The sequence below is a fragment of the Triturus cristatus genome, chromosome 5_1 (assembly GCF_964204655.1).
Source record: "Triturus cristatus chromosome 5_1, aTriCri1.1, whole genome shotgun sequence".
Lineage (NCBI taxonomy): Eukaryota > Metazoa > Chordata > Amphibia > Caudata > Salamandridae > Triturus > Triturus cristatus.
In genome coordinates, this window is record NC_140587.1 from 103847493 (window position 1) to 103867822 (window position 20330).

Consider the following 20330-nt stretch of genomic DNA (forward strand, 5'->3'; position numbering starts at 1 on the left):
TTCATTGCATGGGCCAGGATCATTATTATTTTTTGTTATTATTGTGGTAGTTTGAAGAGATGAGTTTTTAGAGCCTCCTGGTACTCTCGGAAGTTTGAATTGCATCTCATATCTTCAGGGAGGTTGTTCCAAGTTCTGGGTGTTTGACAGGAGAATGTTTTATTTAGAGTTTTAGATATGTTTTCATGGGAATTTCAGGAAGCGGTGGTGATTTGACTTGTGTTCCTCTGCGCCTCAGTGATGCGATACCTTGCCATCACCTCTCTACTCGGTCTATGTCTACAGCCACACTCCCCACTTAGCTGCTCTATCCACCTTCCCACCTCTGTTAAACAGATCACTACTAGGATAGGTATACCTCTCTGCCCCGCTCTTACCCCCTGTGAACAGACTGCCGCCGTCATACTTGTATTGTTTACTATTGCCAATCTTTCAAGTTGCTATCATAAGAAACTCAAATGTCAGTCAAATCTATGTGCTGCGCCTACAAGGTGGACCCCTGAGGTTCACTGCATATTAAATATGTTAATAAATAAATAATGTGTATTTCCTGCTGTGATGTGAAGTTTGCTTTTGAGATAGAATAGCAGACCGAGGTGAGACACCTTGTGTGTGAGACCAGCTAATGGCAGCTAGCCATTTCAGGTAGTATTTCACCCATTCTCAGAGAATGGGTGAAATGCTATCTGATATTCTTCCTCCTTTAACCAAATGTGCAGCAGAGTGTAAAATGGCTGTGAGAGGTACAATAGAGGCTTTGGGTATATCAGATGAGGCAGAACCAGACCCTGTACCACTGTTCTGAAGTCTGCTGGTGGGATGGCGGTCTTGAGCTTGCTGGGTAAGTAGAGTTGGAAAGAAGTAGTTTTGTTCAGCTTTGCTATGTGGAGTTGCACAGTTATTTTCTCATTGACGATAAATTCAAGTGATTTTGTAGAGGGTACCAAAGAGGAGGTGATGCCTATAGGAACAGGAATATGCAAGATAAGTGTACCTCTGATTCGAAAAATCTTGCATGTTAAGATGATTTAAGATGAACATTGAACAATGAGGTACTACTGCAATAGATCGAATTAAATATGCGAACCTGAGCGAGGAACTGATCCACTACCTATGATCTGCATTGAAGAGCTAGCCATATATGGATGGAGTCTACGAGCAACTGCACAATTCAATCAAACAATAGGGTGAATACAGTAGTAGAATAGCACAGACACCTAAGACATGGAAAGTCTTATAGAATGGCATGCAGTACCTTCACTTGATAAAGGATGGGCAAGTGCTTGGCCAAGTCAATGCGATAAATATGCCTCTGGATTCCCACAAGCAGATCGACTTGGTTACCACCAAACGCAAGACTTTCAGGAATCGCGCTCAAGTTGATGTGTCTGAAAACAGAAAGCAAAGTGGATGTTACCTTCTAGTCATCTTCTGGATTTTACCAGGGATGGGACTCGAAGGGGTGATCGCGTGATCTTCCAGTTCCCACTCACAATGCCATTTTGCTTCACACAAATAAACTCTAATTTACCTAGCTTCAATCATTATTGTGAGGATTGTGTTGTTTTCTACTGCAGATTCATCAGGTTAAGATCCATAGCTGGACACACTGGACTTAGTTACAACGAAACAGCAAGAGAAGTGGTGGGCAGCTGGTTCCACCAGCCAAGCCTACTGAAAGTGTTTACATTTTTATAAATCTTGTGCGACTTGGTGCCAGTGATGAAAGTTCAGTTGTATGGATTTAAGTCTTTTTAGGCAAGTAATAGATACAGAAAATCCTCCAAACTCCATACTGTAACTCAGTAACTCCTGCCGATATCGCGGTGGCAAGCGGCGTTGATGAGGTACTTGTAAATGTTGGGCAGCGGTGGCACGGTGACACTATGGAGCGGGACACCCTCACTCTTCCTCGCTCCGGAGCAGAGGTTGTCTTAGATGTAATCCCACCACTCATATCTTCTCAGTCAACTGTGCAATTCTACTCCTGCTGAATGGATGGCACTCACAGGGCACTGAAGAGTAATACGTATTAACCTCCCTCCCGCTCTTACGCACAATGTGACTGTCTCATGGAAAGTAGGAAATTCTTCTTTCATAAAATGAGATGGTGGAGAAGAACAAGTTACTTACCTTCGGTAACGCTTTTTCTGGTGGATACAGTATCTGCCTGTGGATTCCTCACCTTGTGAATATTCCCTGCGCCAGCAACATTCGGAAACTTTTGTAGCAGTCCACGCCGATGAGGTCGAAGACGACGCCACAGAGACACGGCTACGCTCGCGACTCCGCTGACGTCATCACGCCGACGAGGTTTTCTTATGGAGCCGGTGACGTCAGCGGAGTCGCGAGCGGAGCCATGTCTCTGTGACGTCGTCTTCGGCCCTTTTTTTTGTGCCTTCGAGGCACACGGACGGACTGACAGCAATATATACACAGTATACACAGTACATAATATATAAAGCAACACACACATTGTGGAGAATAAGTAGAAAGGCAAAGGAAATAACACAATGCCTTTGACAGTAACAAAACACATTTTGAAACACCATTAATAGAATTGCAGGTATAGAAGGATGGACAACGGGGAGGTGGGTGGGGCAGTGAGGAATCCACAGGCAGATACTGTATCCACCAGAAAAAGCATTACCGTAGGTAAGTAACTTGTTCTTCTGATGGATACATCTGCCAGTGGATTCCTCACCTTGTGAATAGATTCCCACAGCAGTCCCCACTCCCGGAGGAGGGTGTCCACCCTTCTTACCAGAAAGTCCTGAAGGACGGAACGAGCAAAGTGTCCGTCCCTCCTCACCTCGGTGTCCAAGCAATAATGTTTTGCGAAGGTGTGGAGGGAGGCCCAAGTTGCCGCCCTACAAATGTTCTCCACAGGAACGCCCCTAGACAAAGCAGAAGTGGAAGACTTTGCTCTAGTGGAATGAGCCCTTAAACCCTCTGGAGGTTCCTTACCAGCCAAAGAGTAGCATATCTTGATGCACAAGACAATCCATCTGGAAAGGGTGCGCTTGTGCACCACTCGACCTTTCCTGCAGCCAACAAAGCCCACAAAGAGCTGGTCATCAACTCTGAAGTCTTTAGTCCTGTCCAGATAGAAGCTCACCGCCCTCTTAGGGTCCAAGCGGTGAAGTCTCTCCTCCTCCTTGGAAGGGTGAGGGGGAGGATAGAAGGTAGGAAGGGTAATGGACTGCCCCAGATGGAAGGGAGTTACCACCTTAGGCAGAAATGCAGCCCTGGTCCTGAGTACCATTCTTTCAGCATGAATGGTCAAGAATGGGGGTTTTGAACTTAGAGCTTGAAGCTCACTTACCCTCCTTGCCGAGGTGATTGCAATGAGAAAAACCGTCTTAAAAGACAACAGTCTCAAGGGACACTTGTGTAAGGGCTCGAAGGGAGAACCCATAAGATAAGTCAAGACAAGGTTTAAGTCCCATTGAGGCACAATAAAGGGAGTAGGAGGAAACCTGTTTGTGAGGCCCTTAAGAAAACAAAGAACAATAGGTGATTTGAACAATGATGGCCGATCCGGCAAGCAAAGGAAAGCCGACAAAGCCGATAAGTATCCTTTTACAGTAGCCACAGCAAATCCTTGATGAGCAAGAGAAAGGGCAAACTGCAGAATGTCAGATAAACGAGCCTTCAAAGGATCAATTGACTTCTCCCCACACCAGAGAACAAATTTAGACCACCTATAGGAATAGATAGATTTGGTGGAATGACGTCTGGCAGACAAAATTACATCTACCACATCAGATGGGAGAGAAAAAGAGTTCAGGTTGCCCCGTTCAATCTCCAGGCATGAAGGTGTAAGCTCTGGAGGTGGTGGTGTAGAACCTGCCCCTCCGATTGCGAGAGGAGGTCTGCCCTGAGAGGGAGACGGAGCGGAGGGCACGAGGAGAGGTGGAGAAGATCTGAATACCACACCCTTCTTGGCCAATCCGGGACGATCAATATGACTTGGGCCCGGTCTTGGCGAATCTTCCTCAGAACCCGAGGAATCAAGGGTATGGGAGGAAACGCGTAAAGGAGTCGTGAGCTCCAACTCAAGTGAAACGCGTCCCCCAACGCTCCCTGCATCGGATACTGAAGACTGCAGAATGACGGGCAGTGAGCATTCTCGTGAGTGGCGAACAGGTCCACCCGAGGAGTCCCCCACATCCGAAAGACGTGACGAACCACCTCCGGATGGAGCCTCCACTCGTGGTTGGCGGAGAACTGCCGACTGAGACTGTCTGCACGCACGTTCAGCACCCCGGCCAGATGATTTGCCATCAGACAAATCTGATGGTCCTGAGCCCAGGGCCATAGACGCAGGGCCTCTCTGCAGAGACAAAGAGACCCCACTCCTCCCTGCTTGTTCACATACCACATCGCAGTGGTATTGTCCGTCAGGACTTGAACAGACTGACCGCGAAGGGAAGGGAGGAAAGCCTTGAGTGCTAAACGAATCGCCCGCAATTCCAGAAGGTTGATGTGAAGCAACCTTTCCTCTGGAGACCAAAGACCCTTGATCTCCAGATCCCCTAGATGCGCACCCCACCCTAAAGTGGATGCATCCGTTATCACTGTGGCCACCGATGGAGGTAGATGGAAGGGCTTTCCTTGGGACAGATTGCCCTCCACACTCCACCAAGACAGATCCGCTGCAGCTTCTCTGGAGATCCTCACAGACTCCCTGAGATCTCCTTTGTGCTGATACCACTGCCTGCGGAGGCACCACTGGAGCGCCCTCATGTGCCAGCGTGCATGGTTGACCAACAGAATGCAGGAAGCAAACAGACCGAGCAGGCGAAGGACCTTCAGGACTGGAACGACCGCTCCATTGCAAAATAAAGGAATAATTTCCTGTATGTCGAGAATCCTTTGAGGAGGAGCGAATGCTCGACACACAGTAGTGTCCAGTACCGCACCTATGAACAGGTCGCGCTGAGAGGGCACCAGGTGAGATTTGGGCACGTTTATCGAGAAACCCAATTTGAACAACAGCTGAGTTGTATCCTGCAGATGATGTAGCACCTTCTCTGGCGACTCCGCTTTGATCAGCCAGTCATCCAGATAGGGGAAATCCACGACCTTCTAAGATGGGCTGCCACCACTGCCATCACCTTCGTGAAGACCCGGGGTGCAGTAGTAAGACCAAACGGAAGGACCGCAAACTGATAATGTTGCGATCCTACCGTAAACCGGAGATACTTCCTGTGCGACTTCAGGATGGGGATGTGGAAATACGCATCCTGCAAGTCGATCGACACCATCCAGTCCTCCTGATTCAGCGCTTGAAGAACCTGCGCAAGGGTGAGCATTTTCAACTTCTCTTGCTTCAGATAAAGATTCAAGATCCTGAGGTCCAATATCGGATGCAATCTGCCATCCTTTTTCGGAATCAGGAAATACCGGGAGTAGCATCCCTGACCCCTCTCCTGCTCTGTAACCACCTCTATCGCACCTTTCTGTAGTAACTTCAGGACTTCCTCCTGTAGGAGAAGACGATGGTTCTCTGAGCAAGCCCCTTGACAAGGAGGGTAATTTGGAGGGAATTCCTAAAAGGGAAGGGCGTACCCATTTTCTACAAGATCTAGAACCCAAAGATCTGTAGTTACAGATTCCCAATCTTGTAGAAAATGGGTAAGCCGGCCCCCCACAGGACCAACATGATCCAGAATGGCGGATCTAGGGCTGCTTTGCGGTGGAAGGAGGGGCTGAAGAGGAAGAGGAAGAGGAAGAGGAGGAGAGTTGATGGCCATGTGAGCGACCCCTGATTCTACCTCTGTATCCTTTAGACAAAGAGCCTTGCTGCTGCTGCTGCTGTTGGGTCTGCCTGTAGGAATGAAAGGTTGCCCTTCCGAAACCTCTGTACCTTTTAAACGACCCCCTTGACTGGGATTGAAGGCCCAGAGACTTAGCCGTAGCCTTGCTCTCCTTAAAACGTTCAAGAGCAGCATCTGCCTTTTTGCCAAATAAACCAGATCCATCAAATGGCAAGTCCAACAGAGTCGACTGTACATCCGGGGAAAACTCTGAAGACTTCAGCCAGGCACCCCTCCTGGTGGCAACAGAAGACCCCATGACCCTTGCCACTGAATCCGCCGGGTCCAGCCCACTTTGGATCACCTGGCGCGCTGCTGTCTGGGCATCCATCAAGATCTCATTAAAACCAGCCCTATCCTCCTCAGATAGTTTTGGTGCCAGTTTCTTAGCAGAATCCATGAGCCCATGAACATTGGCATTTGTTGATTTTAGTGCCATGCTGGACGATGAAAAGACCTTTTTGGCCGACTGGTCCAGCTTTTTAGCCTCTCTGTCCCCCGGAACCTGAGGAAAAGCACCCTTGGATTTTCCTGAACAAGCCGCCTGAATCACCAGACTCTCAGGCGATGGATGTGATGTCAAGAACTCAGGGTCCCCTGGAGCAGCCCTATACCTCCTAGCAAACGTCTTAGAGACTGCGGGAGCAGAAAAAGGCTTACGCCACACCTCCAACACAGGGTCAATAATGGCCTCATTAAAAGGCAACAACGGCTCCGAAACTGCAGTAGGAGAATGGAACACTTCAGTCAGAATGTTTGATTTGAACTCAGTAGTTGGCAACTGAAGATCCAGCAGTTCTGCAGCCTTCCTGATGACTGCATGATATGGAGCCACATCCTTCGAGGGTTCATCGGAAGGTGGAGTAATTTCCCACTCAGGAGACAAATCCAGTCCACTAGCCTCTTTAAGCTCCTCAAACACCTCGTCAGACTCCACCAGCTCTCCTTCTTCTGCTTCTTCCAGAAGGTACCTTCGCTCATCAACCACTCTCTGAGCCTCCCTTCTGGACCAAATCTGTACAAGCAGCGTCGGCGGCGCCGTGTTCGAATCCGACGGCGCCGGCGTCGAACGTGGATCCACAGGAGCAGCCAGCGTCGAACGAGGTCGAGCCGGCGCTGGTAAAGAAGGAAGCGGCGTCGACGTCCTCGGCGCCGGTAGATGCCAAGACGGCGTCGCCGGAAAAAATGGCATGAAAGGGGCCTGCGGATAGACTTGCGGCACCCCCAAATTGAATGCCATTGGGCCCATCGGACCCGCAGGTGCACCAGTGGTGTATATGGCTCTCGAAAATACCCCGTACATAGCATTTAAATAATGCGAGGGGTCCTGACCGGGTCCAGGGAACGCAGGGTACTGGTCAGGCGTCACTGGACTCGTGCCAACCGGCGTCGACGGTGGAATAAGCGGCGTCGCAGGCTCACCCGGTACTTGAAGTTCCTCAACCGGGGCCGGAGACGGAGCCGTAGATGAAACCGGAGCCGGAGATGGAACCGGCGTCGGAGATGGAACCGGAGCCGGAGAAGTACCCAGAGCCGGTGTAGCCACTGGAGAAGAAGGACCAGGAGGCGAATCCGGAACGGGTGAAGGAGACACAGAGTCCTTTCGGCGTCGAGTTGGTGACTTCGACTTCGGAGCCGAACTCTTGTCAGAGTGATGTCGAGAAGAATGCCTCCTCTTCTTCTTGTGTTTCTTGGATCGTGAAGCATGCCCCGAAGTCGACTTCGACGCCGACCTCGATCGTGACCTCGACCTCGTCCTCGACTTCCTTCTTCCTCTCTTCTCCTTTTTCATCCTAGTGATGAAGAGTTTCGCCTCCCTTTCTTTTAGAGCCTTGGAGCTCATCTTGCGACAGCAAGCACAACCATCCACATCGTGGTCAGATGACAAGCACCACACACAGTCGTCATGTGGATCCGTGATCGACATGTGTTTGCCACATTCATGACAGGGCTTGAAGCCCGACTTCTTTGTCGACATCTTTCTCGAAAGAGAAACAGAGAAACCCAGAAAAACACAAAGTAACAGTAAAGCTACCAACAGCGATTCCCGAAATCCGTTGGCGTCGACGGCGCGGAAAAAAGGGAACTGACGTCATCACGCCGACGAGGTCTTCTTATGGAGCCGGTGACGTCAGCGGAGTCGCGAGATGATCCGTGTCTCTGTGACGTCGTCTTCGACCTCATTGGCGTGGACTGCTACAAAAGTTTCCGAATGTTGCTGGCGCAGGGGATATTCACAAGGTGAGGAATCCACTGGCAGATGTATCCATCAGAAAAATGCAGTTATAAAAATGTCTTTATTGAGAGCTCTCTTTGGAGAACAGACTGTCACAAAAATAAGCAAGTTAAACTATAACAAATCCATTACAGCTAATTTTGTTAGGGAAAGAGTGCATATCATTTGCTGTCACCCAAGTAGGCCTAATCCTGATTCTTGCACCATCTTCAACCACACCATTATCCCAATTTCAATAGTGCCAAAGTCAACCACACTCATCCCTCTGAACATACATACAGCTTAAAAACACTCAGGTAAAGATAGCTTAAACATACCCACCTAAATGCACAACATCATTGCTGGATATCTGGCAAGTAATGGCTGTAGGGGGCTGACTCAGTATATAATGTCCACCGTTGGTGAGGCACTGTTCACTGAGTCCAGGCAACCCTTAGTGATAGTGTTTAGGTCCCTGAAAACCAGAGCTCTCATGGGGTAGCTGTGGAGAGCAACTAAGGATTATTCAGGAGGATGTAAAGTGGGTGCATTTACTACTATAGTCAGTCCGTGAGCTTTTCACACAAGAAAGGACACCAGATGAGTATAACAATACTTTGTATTTATTATCACACACTAGACACTAACTTGGTTTATCTCCTTCCCGGAGATATCAAATACACACATGAAATACTTCACAAATAGGTAAGTAGCATAGAAAAACACAGAGGGGCCCCACCATATACTAAAATAGTGGAATGTGAGGTAAGTTCCAAAACGGGGCTAGCCAAGGATGGAGGACCCCAGGGGTATCAAGGAACCACCCAAGGTGAGTAGCAATGGATCCCAAGGCGCCCAGGTGCAGAGTGGTTAAACCAGGTCAAATGTCCATAGGATAACACAGGGTAAGTTGCAGTTGAATTTATAGTTCTTGGACCCTTCCCAGAGGACCCCACAGGAATCACTTGGATCACGGAAGGTTGGAGAGCCACCCCACCCATGGAAACCCCAGGAACCAGGTTTTCTACACCAGGGAGCCCGGCTGGGTGCATAGGGATGAAGTAGTGTCAAAACCGCCTGTAGATGCACACAGGAGATGAAGGACCACAATGCAGAGGATGCAGGCAGGACATTGTTCTTGGAACTTCTTGGAGCTTGAAGATCTTTCATGAGGAGAGCCAACAAGCCTTGGTAACAGCAAGCAGACGATGTGCACAGGAAGGAGGTTCACGTCAGCTGGAGAGGGATTACAGTTGCCCACGTTGCATGGAAGACTCGTCAGGCCTCCGGAGAACCAACAAATCACCACCTGTGTTGCAGAACCAGGCAATGTCCATGGCACAACAGAATAAGCAAACCGGCCGTTGACGTCTTGGTGCCTGTGGATGCAGGAAAGTGACTCCTTCACTCCAAGGGAGATTCCTTCTGGCTGGGATGCAGGCTGAGTCCTTGGTGACCTGGAGGATACACGGCCATGGAGTTGCAGTACTTGAAGAAACACAGGGATGAACATGCATCAGGATTCTTCCCACTGGAGCAGCCTTGTCTTTGGTCCTGGCTCAAAGGACAGCAGCTTTCCAGTGTCCACTAACAGAAGAGTGTTTGGGCAGTCTTCAGACGACAAGCAGTCAGATCTAGAAGTTGTTGTCGGGACGAATCTAAGGACCCACCCTCAAGTGAGCCCTTAAGTAACCCTAACAAGGGAAGGACCTCTTCTCTGGTGACCCACCTATCAGAGGGGTTCAGGGACGCTACTCAGCTGTCCTAGCCAGTCAGATGCTCACAGGGGCCAAGATTCAACATGGCAAAATAAAGTGGCCACCTGAAGGAGCTCTGGTCACCTCCATAGGGTGGAGCTGGACAGGGGGGTGGACACTCCCCTGTCCTTTGTGTTGTTTCGTGCCAGAACAGAAGCCAACGGCTCCTGAACTGGGCAAAACTGGTTTAAGCAAGGAGGACAACAAATGTGCACTTCAATGCAATTTGGTGGTGCTCGGCAACGCCCCACCCTAGCTAATTCTAAAGAAGAGGTGGTCATGCCTCTGCTTTGCAGGAAATCCATTGTTCAGCTTCCCCTGCCCGAATGAAGCCCATCAGCAGGGGCGCAGAACACTGTGTAGGGTAGGCAGCAGCGCAGGCTGGCAGGAAGACCATGTAAGGCTACACAGGTAGGCATTGGGGGGTTCTCTAAGGAGCTCCCCAATACATGGTATCATGCAACTAACAGTGTAATCAGTGTAGTTGCATGATTCCAACATGTTTGATACCAGGATTAGATTCGGGGCAGCCATTATGTAGATGGACATCTAGACTTGCTGGTGTCCACTGCATACCTTATAATGACTAATCATGCAGGGGTACTCACACACTTAGAACACTGCACCCTGTCCTTCGACTGAAGGGCCTACATTTGGGGTGACTTATAAGTAAAAAAATGCAGTGATCGGGATATAAGAGAAGCCTTATATCCAAAGTGAAAGGTGCTTGCACCATTTCACGCTGACTGCCATGGCATCTCTGTAGACATAGCTTGCATGAGCTCCCATGGATGGCTCAATCCATGCTGTAGCCCATGGGTACCCCCTGGTGTACCAATGCCCTGGGAACCTCAGTACCATATACTATGGACTTATAATGGTACCCCAGTATGCCAATTGTGGAGTGTCCAAAGTACTTACCATGGAATTTAGAGGGGAGAGCACTGCCACTGGGGTCCTGGTTAGCAGGATCCCAGTGAACTACTGTCAAAAATGCACTGACACCAGGCAAAAAGTGGGGGTATCTATGCCAGAAAGTTCCACCTCCCTAAAAAAGGCAGTTTAGGAAAATAATTTGCATAAGCAGGGCAGTGGGCAGCCAAACACCACCCTGAAAGAGAAATGCAAATTCTTTCATCTCATTTGTCAATATACACAACACACTACAAATATCTTTCACTGGATCAAACTTATTCTACTTTCATCTAAAATAAATCACCAGTAGATAAGGCTTTTAAGAAACATATCTTGTAGGAAAGTAGGATATGCTTTCATAGTTACCCACACTTTTTGCTGGTGTCTTTGTGTTTTTCTAAATTGGACCATGGTGAGTACTTAGGCACCCCCCAGATTGGCTACTGGTGTACCCATGTAAGTCCCTAGTATATGGTACCCAGGGCATAGGTACATCAGGGGTCCCCCCTGGGTTGAAGCATGTATAATGCTACACATGGGAGATCACTCAAATTGTGACTACAGGCCTGCCATTGCAGCCTGTGTTGGCTGGTGCCAGCACCACTTATGGCAGATATATGTTTTCTTATAACTGAGGTCACTACACTTAAAACCTATAAGTCACCCCTCAGGCAGGCCTTTCAATCTTGAAGGCAGGGTGCTTGGCCATAAGTGTGAGTGTGCCCCTGCTTGAGCGGGACACCCCTACAATTCCCGGAGTCTATCCTCCAGGCTCTAAAAGTGCATCAGCCACTATGAAACATAGAGTGGCCATGCGTCATTACGTGATGGCTAACTATAAACTGGCTTTAATGAACCCTGGTATGTTTGGTATCAAACATTTTGCCACTGTGGGGCTTCTCCAGGAAGCCTTAAGTGCTCCCGGTAACAGTCTTCCAGAGTCTGACAGCAAGCTATGGCTGCTGCTCACATGATTCTGCCCTCCTGCTCCTGAGCCAAGCTCGAAGAGGGGAAGGTAGGACAATAGGTTTCCTTTCACAGTGAGGTGTGAGCACCTCCCAGACAAGACTTAGTGTATTGGACCAGGGTGGGGGCACCTCTAGACTTCTTTGAAGGGCACATCTGGTGCCCTCCTTGCATACTCCAGTTGGAACCAGTTCAGGGAGCTGTTGGCTCCAGCTCTGGCACAAAACTGGGCACAGGACATGGGAGTATCCTCCCCACTGTCTGGCCCTTCCTCTGGGAAGGACCCCTGAATCGCCCCAACCCTTTCCTTAGGGTACTTAATGGCTTACCTGTGGGTGGATTTTTAGATTCGTTGTGAAACTAGATTCAGATCCGAAACCACTACATCTTCAACCGTCTGGGCACTTTGGAGTTCGTTGGACTTTGCTTTGGAAACCGAGACTCTATCTGGAAGACTCCTGCTGCTCCTGGTCTCGTTGTCCTGCCAGTCTTCTGCATTGTCTGTGCTCCATACAGGTTCTTCTCCAGGCCTGTGGGCATCCAAGACACCCGAAGGAATCTCCCTTGGAGTGAAGGAGTCACTTCTCTGCATCTGCAGACACCACAATGAAGCTGACCGTTCTGCTGTTACTGAGCCACCACAGACTCTGAATGATTAAGCAACACAGGTGGTGGTTCTGCAACTTCTTCAAGGCCTGCACAGAGATATATGGGCTCCAAGAAGCTCCTGCCTCCAGCATCTCTTGCTACCAAGATCTTTATTCTCACCGCATTCTCTGCACCGTGGGCCTGCATCATTGGTGAGCTGCCTGAGGTCCTCTTGCGACTCCTGTGCGCCCAGTCTGTGGGTACTCTTAAGGGTCTTCTTTGGCTCCAGTGGGCTTCCCTTGTTTGCTCAGGCTCTACTCTGACTTACCGTCCCTTGGACCTTGCTGGTCCCGACGCTGCACCTTTTTCGTCTGCTATGTTTGTTGCCGCTGCCAAGGCTTGTTGGTGCTCCCGCCGGACACTGACCCCCTGGCTCTAGACATCCGAACTGCAACAGCTCGTGAATGGCTCCTGGTCTTCCACAGCGTCGCCTGGTCAGCACACCTACAGCACCAAGGTCACAGTCACTCTCCTGCACCTTCCTACATCGGTGGGCATTCGTCTTCCGTGCATCCTGGTCACTCCTGAGTGGCATAGACTCTGTCCCCTCTGTTTGCATGTACTTCTCTTCCTGAATTCACCCTTCGGTTCCACTGACTGGACTGACACCTTCTTCAACAGCGGCATCTTTATTGAAGTCCTCCATTGTGCTCTACGGCGATTTCTGACGTCACTTTGCACCTATGCACCCGGCTTCCCTGGTGTAGATATTTGGTTCCTGGGGTATCCACAGATGGGGTGACTCTCCAACCTTCAAACTTCCGTTGGGTTTCTTCAGGGTCCTCTGGGAAGGGTCCTTCTCGAACATTGCAACCACAACTTCCCTATTGACTTGTATTGAGCATGCAGTCGTGTTCCCACTCTGCACACTGCCTCCATGGGGTTCCTGGGTACTGACCTTGGGTGGTTCCTTGGGTCCCCAGCTCTTCTCAGTCTAGTCTCGACTTAGGTCGTGATTCGCATTCCACTTTATTAGTATATGGTTTGGTCTCCCTGGGGACCAATGTGTATTTTTGCTACTTACGTGTTCTATTACTGAAGTATTGTGTGTATTGTGATTATATCTCCGGGAAGGAAATATTGCAATTTGTTAGTGAGTTTTTATAATAAATACATATTTTTATAACTACACTGTGTGGTTCTTTTTCACTTGGCCTACACTATGTGATTAGTACTGGTAAAATAACCTGCTTTACACTCCTTCTGGACTAAGCCTGAAGGCTGCTACCACTTAGAAAGCTTTCTATGGTTGTCTAAGACCACTAAAATCACTATAAGGTTGTCTGGATTAATGCAGGGTGCTTGACTTAAATAAGTGTGCACCATATACTAAGCCAGCCTCCTACACTTGGCATTCCCAATTGTCTGTTATTGTTTGTCATCACAGTTCCAAAAAAGAAATTCAGAAAACATCCCACATAATAAAAATAGTGTACAGCTCATTACTTATCTTCTACCACGCACAGCGGCAACACCTGTCTTGTAGATAGTTATAGTTAGGACCTATTTTCCATAAGAAATCCGCAACATTCTATTCCCAATAAGTCTGGCGCCGGTTGATGAATCCTCGCGAAATTTTCCAAACATTTGGCCAGGTCCGCTCCGCTCCTACCCTGAAAGTTTGGCGGTGATCCGTCAAGCGGGGGACGAGAAAAAAGGGGGGTCCCAAAACGCGTTTTCCCCATGCAATTTTCCATAGGATCTGTTGTCGCAGCTACAGCCCGAACCGCTGAATGGAATGACACCAAATTTGGTAAAGAGGTAGTCCTCAGTTCAGACTCGTGCCTTTTGTGTAAATGGTTGGTCACGAAGGACGGTGGTGTGGCTTGATTTGCTGAACCCTGAAGGGGAGTGCAATGTCGTTTGGAGTTTTTAGGGAAATAACGCGTCCCAACAAGCCCCGGTCCGATTTTCGTATGGAATTTATGTACAGGATGCCCGCCGGCTGAACATGAACAATGTTGACTGATAAAGATTGAAGCTGGGCCAGCAAGAGATGCAGGCCCGCACGATTTGATTCCGTAAACTTGGAAGTATCAGCCAGGATTTGCGGGGGTATTTTATCCTTGCACACCGTGCCTTCAGGGAAAAGGAGTGAAAGGCAAAAGGATTTTAAATCAAGTTGACAGTTTACACCGAGTGGCAAGACCGTAGCTTGCTTGCAGTTCGACTCTGCCATATGTGGAATTGAATCCTTTGAAAGGCAGTAAAGAGAAACAGCAAGTAAGCTCATATCAAATGTATCCAACTAAGAACTGTAATTGAGAAAAATGAGGGAACACGGACCTGTTTAAACATCACTGATGCATTCTGGATAATGTGGTCCCTTAATATTGTGGAACATAAATCAGTGCAAGTAATCGTGAATATAATCAATGAATTTTTATGAAGATGTATATAAGGACTATAAAAATGAATTATGCACTGATTCCAAATTGATTATGTGACATTTCTTGGAAAGGGGCCGCTATTATGAGCAATGTCTCTTTAATAATTTGAAAAACCGAGTTAATCACGTGACCCTCATCACTGCCTCCCATTTTTTCATCTACTTCCATAAAGAAACGTTGAGGTTGCCACTCTGGTATTTGCATCTGAGGAAGACTCGTTAGAGTTGAAACGCGTAATGCATGGTATTTGGTATTGCCTGAATAAAGTTGGTCACGAAGGACGGTGGTGTGGCTTGATTTGCTGAACCCTGGAGGGGAGTGCAATGTCGTTTGGAGTATTTAGGGAAATAACGCGTCCCAACAAGCCCCGGTCCGATAGGCTGAGGCATCCTGCAGCGTTGCTTTTCGTATGGAATATATATATATATATATATATATTCCATACGAATATACGAATATATGAATATATATATATATATATATATATATATATATATATATATATATATAATCTACTGGCGGTCGCCAGTAGATAGTTATAGTTAGGACCTATTTTCCATAGGAAATCCGCAACATTCTATTCCCAATAAGTCTGGCGTCGGTTGATGAATCCTCGCGAAATTTTCCAAACATTTGGCCAGGTCCGCTCCGCTCCTACCCTGAAAGTTTGGCGGTGATCCGTCAAGCGGGGGACGAGAAAAAAGGGGGGTCCCAAAACGCGTTTTCCCCATGCAATTTTCCATAGGATCTGTTGTCGCAGCTACAGCCCGAACCGCTGAATGGAATGACACCAACTTTGGTAAAGAGGTAGTCCTCAGTTCAGACTCGTGCCTTTTGTGTAAATGGTGTGAATCCGTTCAGTAGTTCCTAAGAAAATTAGAGTTAAAAGTACATATATATCTATGGCCGGGGAGGATCCGCGCACCCTACCTGCACCGTAAGCGCACCCTCCTCGAACCGAGCACGCACCCTCCCGATCGCGCACTGAATGCTAATTGGCTGTCTAGTGTCTGTCTACATTCAAAACCAGGAACTGTTGGCAGCCATTTTCTGCCTCGGTAGAAGCGAGGCTGAAGAAGCAAGGGGAATAAGTGTGTAAAACATATAAAGGGAGCAGAGTGGAAATACTCTGACCCTCTAGCGGTGCTTAGGGGGTCCCAGAGGGACACCCGGGCCCCCTTTTTTTTTAAACGGCGAAATGCGCGCACGGTGCGCGCATCCTATCGCATTGGGTGCACGGATTCTCTCGCGTTGGGTGCGCGGATCCAAGGAAATTTTTATTTTTAAAAAGACAAGAAATCATTGGTTGTATGACAACTTTCTACACTGAAAGGTAGGGTGTATATTTCGTTTTTTTAAAGGCATGATTCTTATTGGTTAACAAAAACTGATTGTAAGGAACATTATATATGATAAGCTGATATGTTGAAAAGTCAAGCACACTTGCTGTCTTGTTTAGCAACATTGTGTGCTGAACTTGTGACCTGTGTGCTCAGTGCAGTGTTCCATGACCTGTTTCTATGGTAACAGGCAGAAGGAAGATTGGGGGAAGGGTTGAAATGTATTTCATTTGGAAAGAGTTGAAATGTTTAACCAATAGAAATGTGTGTTTGCTTTTGAATTTATGTGTGAAGGATTGTGATTTGATGTTTACATGTATATGTGTGGAAAATGAAAGGGAAACTTTTCCATTCTTTGTTTTTGCCGAGAGGTGCACAGTGCAGAGATTCTGTAAAAGAAAAGCTGGTGTGTGACTGATATACTTCTTAAAATACAAAACAACTTGAAAGGTGAGTTATTTAATTGTGAGGGTATGTATGTAGACTATTTTGATTTTAATCAGACTAATGTATTTCTCCTGCTAAAGTGTAGGGAGTACTTTTTTTCTCTACAATCTTATTGACAGTGTGTGTGCATGTAGAAACCATTCTGTGATAAGCATTTGTGTTTTTCATATGTTTGCAGACAGATAACTGTGCTGTTTTTATATTTTGGTAGAATTAGAAACCAGTCATTGTTTATGAATTTGTGAAATGAGTTATGTTTCTATACTAAAATGTAGTACTCCTTCTAGATGAAGAAATGTGTTTTGGTAAGCTGCTAGGGATAGTGTTGCTTGTCTAGAATCACGCTGTGAGTCTGTGTGCATTTGGGAACCACTGTGAGAGAAGCATTTGGTAACATTGTGTATTTGCTGACAGATAACTCTTTTAAAACCTGTCTTGTTATCAAGTCTTAGTAGCATTAGAAGGCAGTTTTTGCTTTTGCTTTGATTAAATGAGTCAGGGTTTGACACAAAAGTGCAGTCCTGAAATATGTAGATTGTGTGCAGTTCCCTTACCACTTCCACTGTAGTGAATGAGTTTTGGTAAACTCCTAGGGATAGTGGTGCTTGTCTAGAATCACACTGTGAGTCTGTGTGATTTGGGAACCACTGTGAGAGAAGCATTAGGTAACATCGTGTATTTGCTGACAGATAACTGTTTTAAAACCTGTCTTGTTGTCAAGTTTTACTAGCATTAGAAGGCAGTTTTTGCTTATGCTTTGACACAAAAGTGCAGTCCTGAAATACGTAGACTGTGTGCAGTTCCCTTACCACTTCCACAGTAGTGAATTATTTTTGGTAAACTCCTAGGTATAGTGGTTGTTGTCTAAAATCACACTGTGAGTCTGTGTGCATTTGGGAACCACTGTGAGAGAAGCATTTGGTAACATTGTGTATTTGGTGACAGATAACTCTTTTAAAACCTGTCATGTTGTCAAATTTTAGTAGCATTAGAAGCGAGTCTTTGCTTATGCATTGATAAAATGATTCATGCTTTAACACTAATGTGCTGTACTTTAATATGTAGATTGTGTGTAGTCTCCTTAACCCTTGCACAGTAGTGAATGAGTTTTGGTATGCTGCTAGGGATAGTGTTGCTTGTCTAGAATCACACTGTGAGTCTGTGTGCATTTGGGAACCACTGTGAGAGAAGCATTTGGTAACATTGTGTATTTGCTGACAGATAATTGTTTTAAACCCTGTCTTGTTGCAAGTTTTAGTAGAATTAGAAGCCAGTTTTTGCTTATGCTTTGATTACATGAGTCAGGCTTTGACACAAAAGTGCAGTCCTGAAATATTTAGATTGTGTGCAGTTCCCTTATCACTACCACAGTAGTGAATGATTTTTGGTAAACTCCTAGGTATAGAGGTTGTTGTCTAGAATCACACTGTGAGTCTGTGTGCATTTGGGAACCACTGTGAGAGAAGCATTTGGTAACAATGTGTATTTTCTGGTAGATAACTCTTTTAAAACCTGTCATGTTGTCAAGTTTTAGTAGCATTAGAAGCCAGTCTTTGCTTATGCGTTTATTAAATGAGTCATGCTTTGATACTAATTTGCTGTACTTAAATATGTAGATTGTGTGCAGTACCCTTACCTCTTCTAGACTAGTGAATGAGTTTTGGTAAATTCCTAGGATAGTGTTGCTTGTCTAAAATCACACTGTGAGTCTGTGTGCATTTGGGTAAGGATTGTGATAGAAGCATTTGGTAACATCGTGTATTTGCTGACAGATAACTGTTTTAAAACCGGTCAAGTTGTCAAGTTTTAGTAGCTTTAGAAGCTATTCTTTGCTTATGCATTGATAAAATGAGTCAGGGTTTGACACTAAAGTGCAGTACCATGTACTATTCTCTTCACTGTGCCAGAACTGAAAATGTAAAAGTTTTACCCAGGCACTGTACTAGCAGTAGTCTGATGATTTAGTCAGTTTCCAAGTACTCATGTTGTGAACCATACATTACCACATAGACTGCTTCAAATGTCTATGCAGTATGCATGCAGTCTTCTAACATACTATACACTTGTCTTTCACATCTTCAATTCCCTAGTCAGTATCCATACAGTCCAGCAAACATCCTGTCACTCCCTTTGCACTCCTCTAGTGACCCATTCAGTACCAAGTACTAATCCATTCACTGTGTCAAAAGCCAACCACTTATAAATTCACCCAGGCACTCTCTTTGCTGTACTCTAATCATTCCGTTAGTTCCCAAGTACTCATGCAGTGAGCCAGGCCTTAGCACATAGACTGCTTCCAATGCCTATTCACTATGCATGCAGGCCTCTAACCACCTATACACTTGTCTTTCACACCTTCAATTCCCCAGTCAGTATTCATACACTTCTAGCAAACACCCTGTTACTCACCCAGTGTGTCTCCTTATAATAGTGTAATTATTCAGTCGCATGTAGTCTTTTAGTGAGTTAGGCTTTAGGGAATGAACTGCTTCAAAGTAGTATGCACTATGCATGTAGTGTTTTAACCATCGTCACACTTGTGGTTCAGGGTTATAGTTTCTTAGTCAGTTTTTATATAGAATGTGTTTGTACAGTAATGGAATAGTATAAATTTGAAAGTTATTAAAATACATTTATTTGTGATTCTTTTTTACAGATACAGAATAGGAGTGTTTCTCATCCGTTTGCTCTCTTCTCGTGCAAGATTGTTTGGATGAAGGGTCCTTCAGTGTTTCATCATACTTGCCGTACGAGTATTTCTTGTTAGGATCCCCTCGCAAAAGAACTCTTTTGCAAATCTTGCACGTGACCAAGGTGGCATTGATCTTTGTTTGCCCCTCGGGAAAAGTAAAAAATTTCCACAGCACTGAAGAAAAACGTTGTGGGCGTGGTGCCTCCTCCAAAAATTCATCCTTAGATTCGGTGAATATTTTAAAGCAACAACATTTACAGTTTTAAGTTAAACTTATAAAATTTTGTTAGCCGTAAGCCTTTTATGTATCTGTGATTTGTATCTTGTGGTATTTTGCTGAGAATAGCATGTTGTTGTTTTTTTAACAGTCTTTCTGATTTTTTTTCTGCCCGCTGTTAAGTGATGAGTACGATTGAAATCACTATTTTTAGTGAAATTCAATATATTCTGGGAACAGCAAAAAAGGCAAACAAATTACTTTGTGGAAATTATGCTGTGTTGTAAAAAATGTATTATTACATGTTATAATTTTTTTTTCCTTTTCTTTCACAGATCCAAATTTAAAAATAAGCAATTTATATGAATTTAGATTGCAATGAAAATCTGAATAAAATGTATACCATTTTTTATTCCTATTACTGTGAAGGTAAGTTTAACTAAGTCTCAATATGCAGAATGAGGAGGTCTGCAAGAAGCTACAAAGTTGAAACACGTTTCTAAAAACACTCTGTTTATACCTATGTAGTTTTGAAATCTGACCATAATCAGATATCATGTGACCTGCAAAAAAAGAGATTTGAGGTGTTCATAATATTCCCATTGTAGCTACTGAAGGATCGCAATCATTTCAATCATTCTTCTTTGAATATCTTTGCAGACAAAACTCTTTGCTTACCTTCTATCATTCGCAAGGAATTTTAAAACTGGAAATATGTCACTTTTTGTAACATAGTTATTGCGCAAGACACTCTTTCATATTTACAAAGAGAGGAAAAGGCACTCTGTGCACTTTTTATACTCCTTGTAAATACAACCTCATTATGCACACCAGTTTGCGTTGAAAGGGTGTTCTATAAGTGTTGTTGTGCATGATTGCACTGAATACTCATAGAACAAGACACATGTCTAGATTTGTCAG

At 45.8% G+C, this 20330-nt stretch overlaps 1 protein-coding gene across 1 annotated transcript in view; it reads right to left on the minus strand.

The window, feature by feature from the left end:
• WDR97 (WD repeat domain 97) overlaps positions 1-20330 on the minus strand; it is a 619749-nt gene that overhangs the window by 407971 nt on the left and 191448 nt on the right. The window contains exon 11 of the mRNA XM_085604522.1: positions 1256-1388. Coding sequence (XP_085460648.1) covers positions 1256-1388 — 133 coding nt within the window. The remainder of the gene's footprint in view (positions 1-1255; positions 1389-20330) is intronic.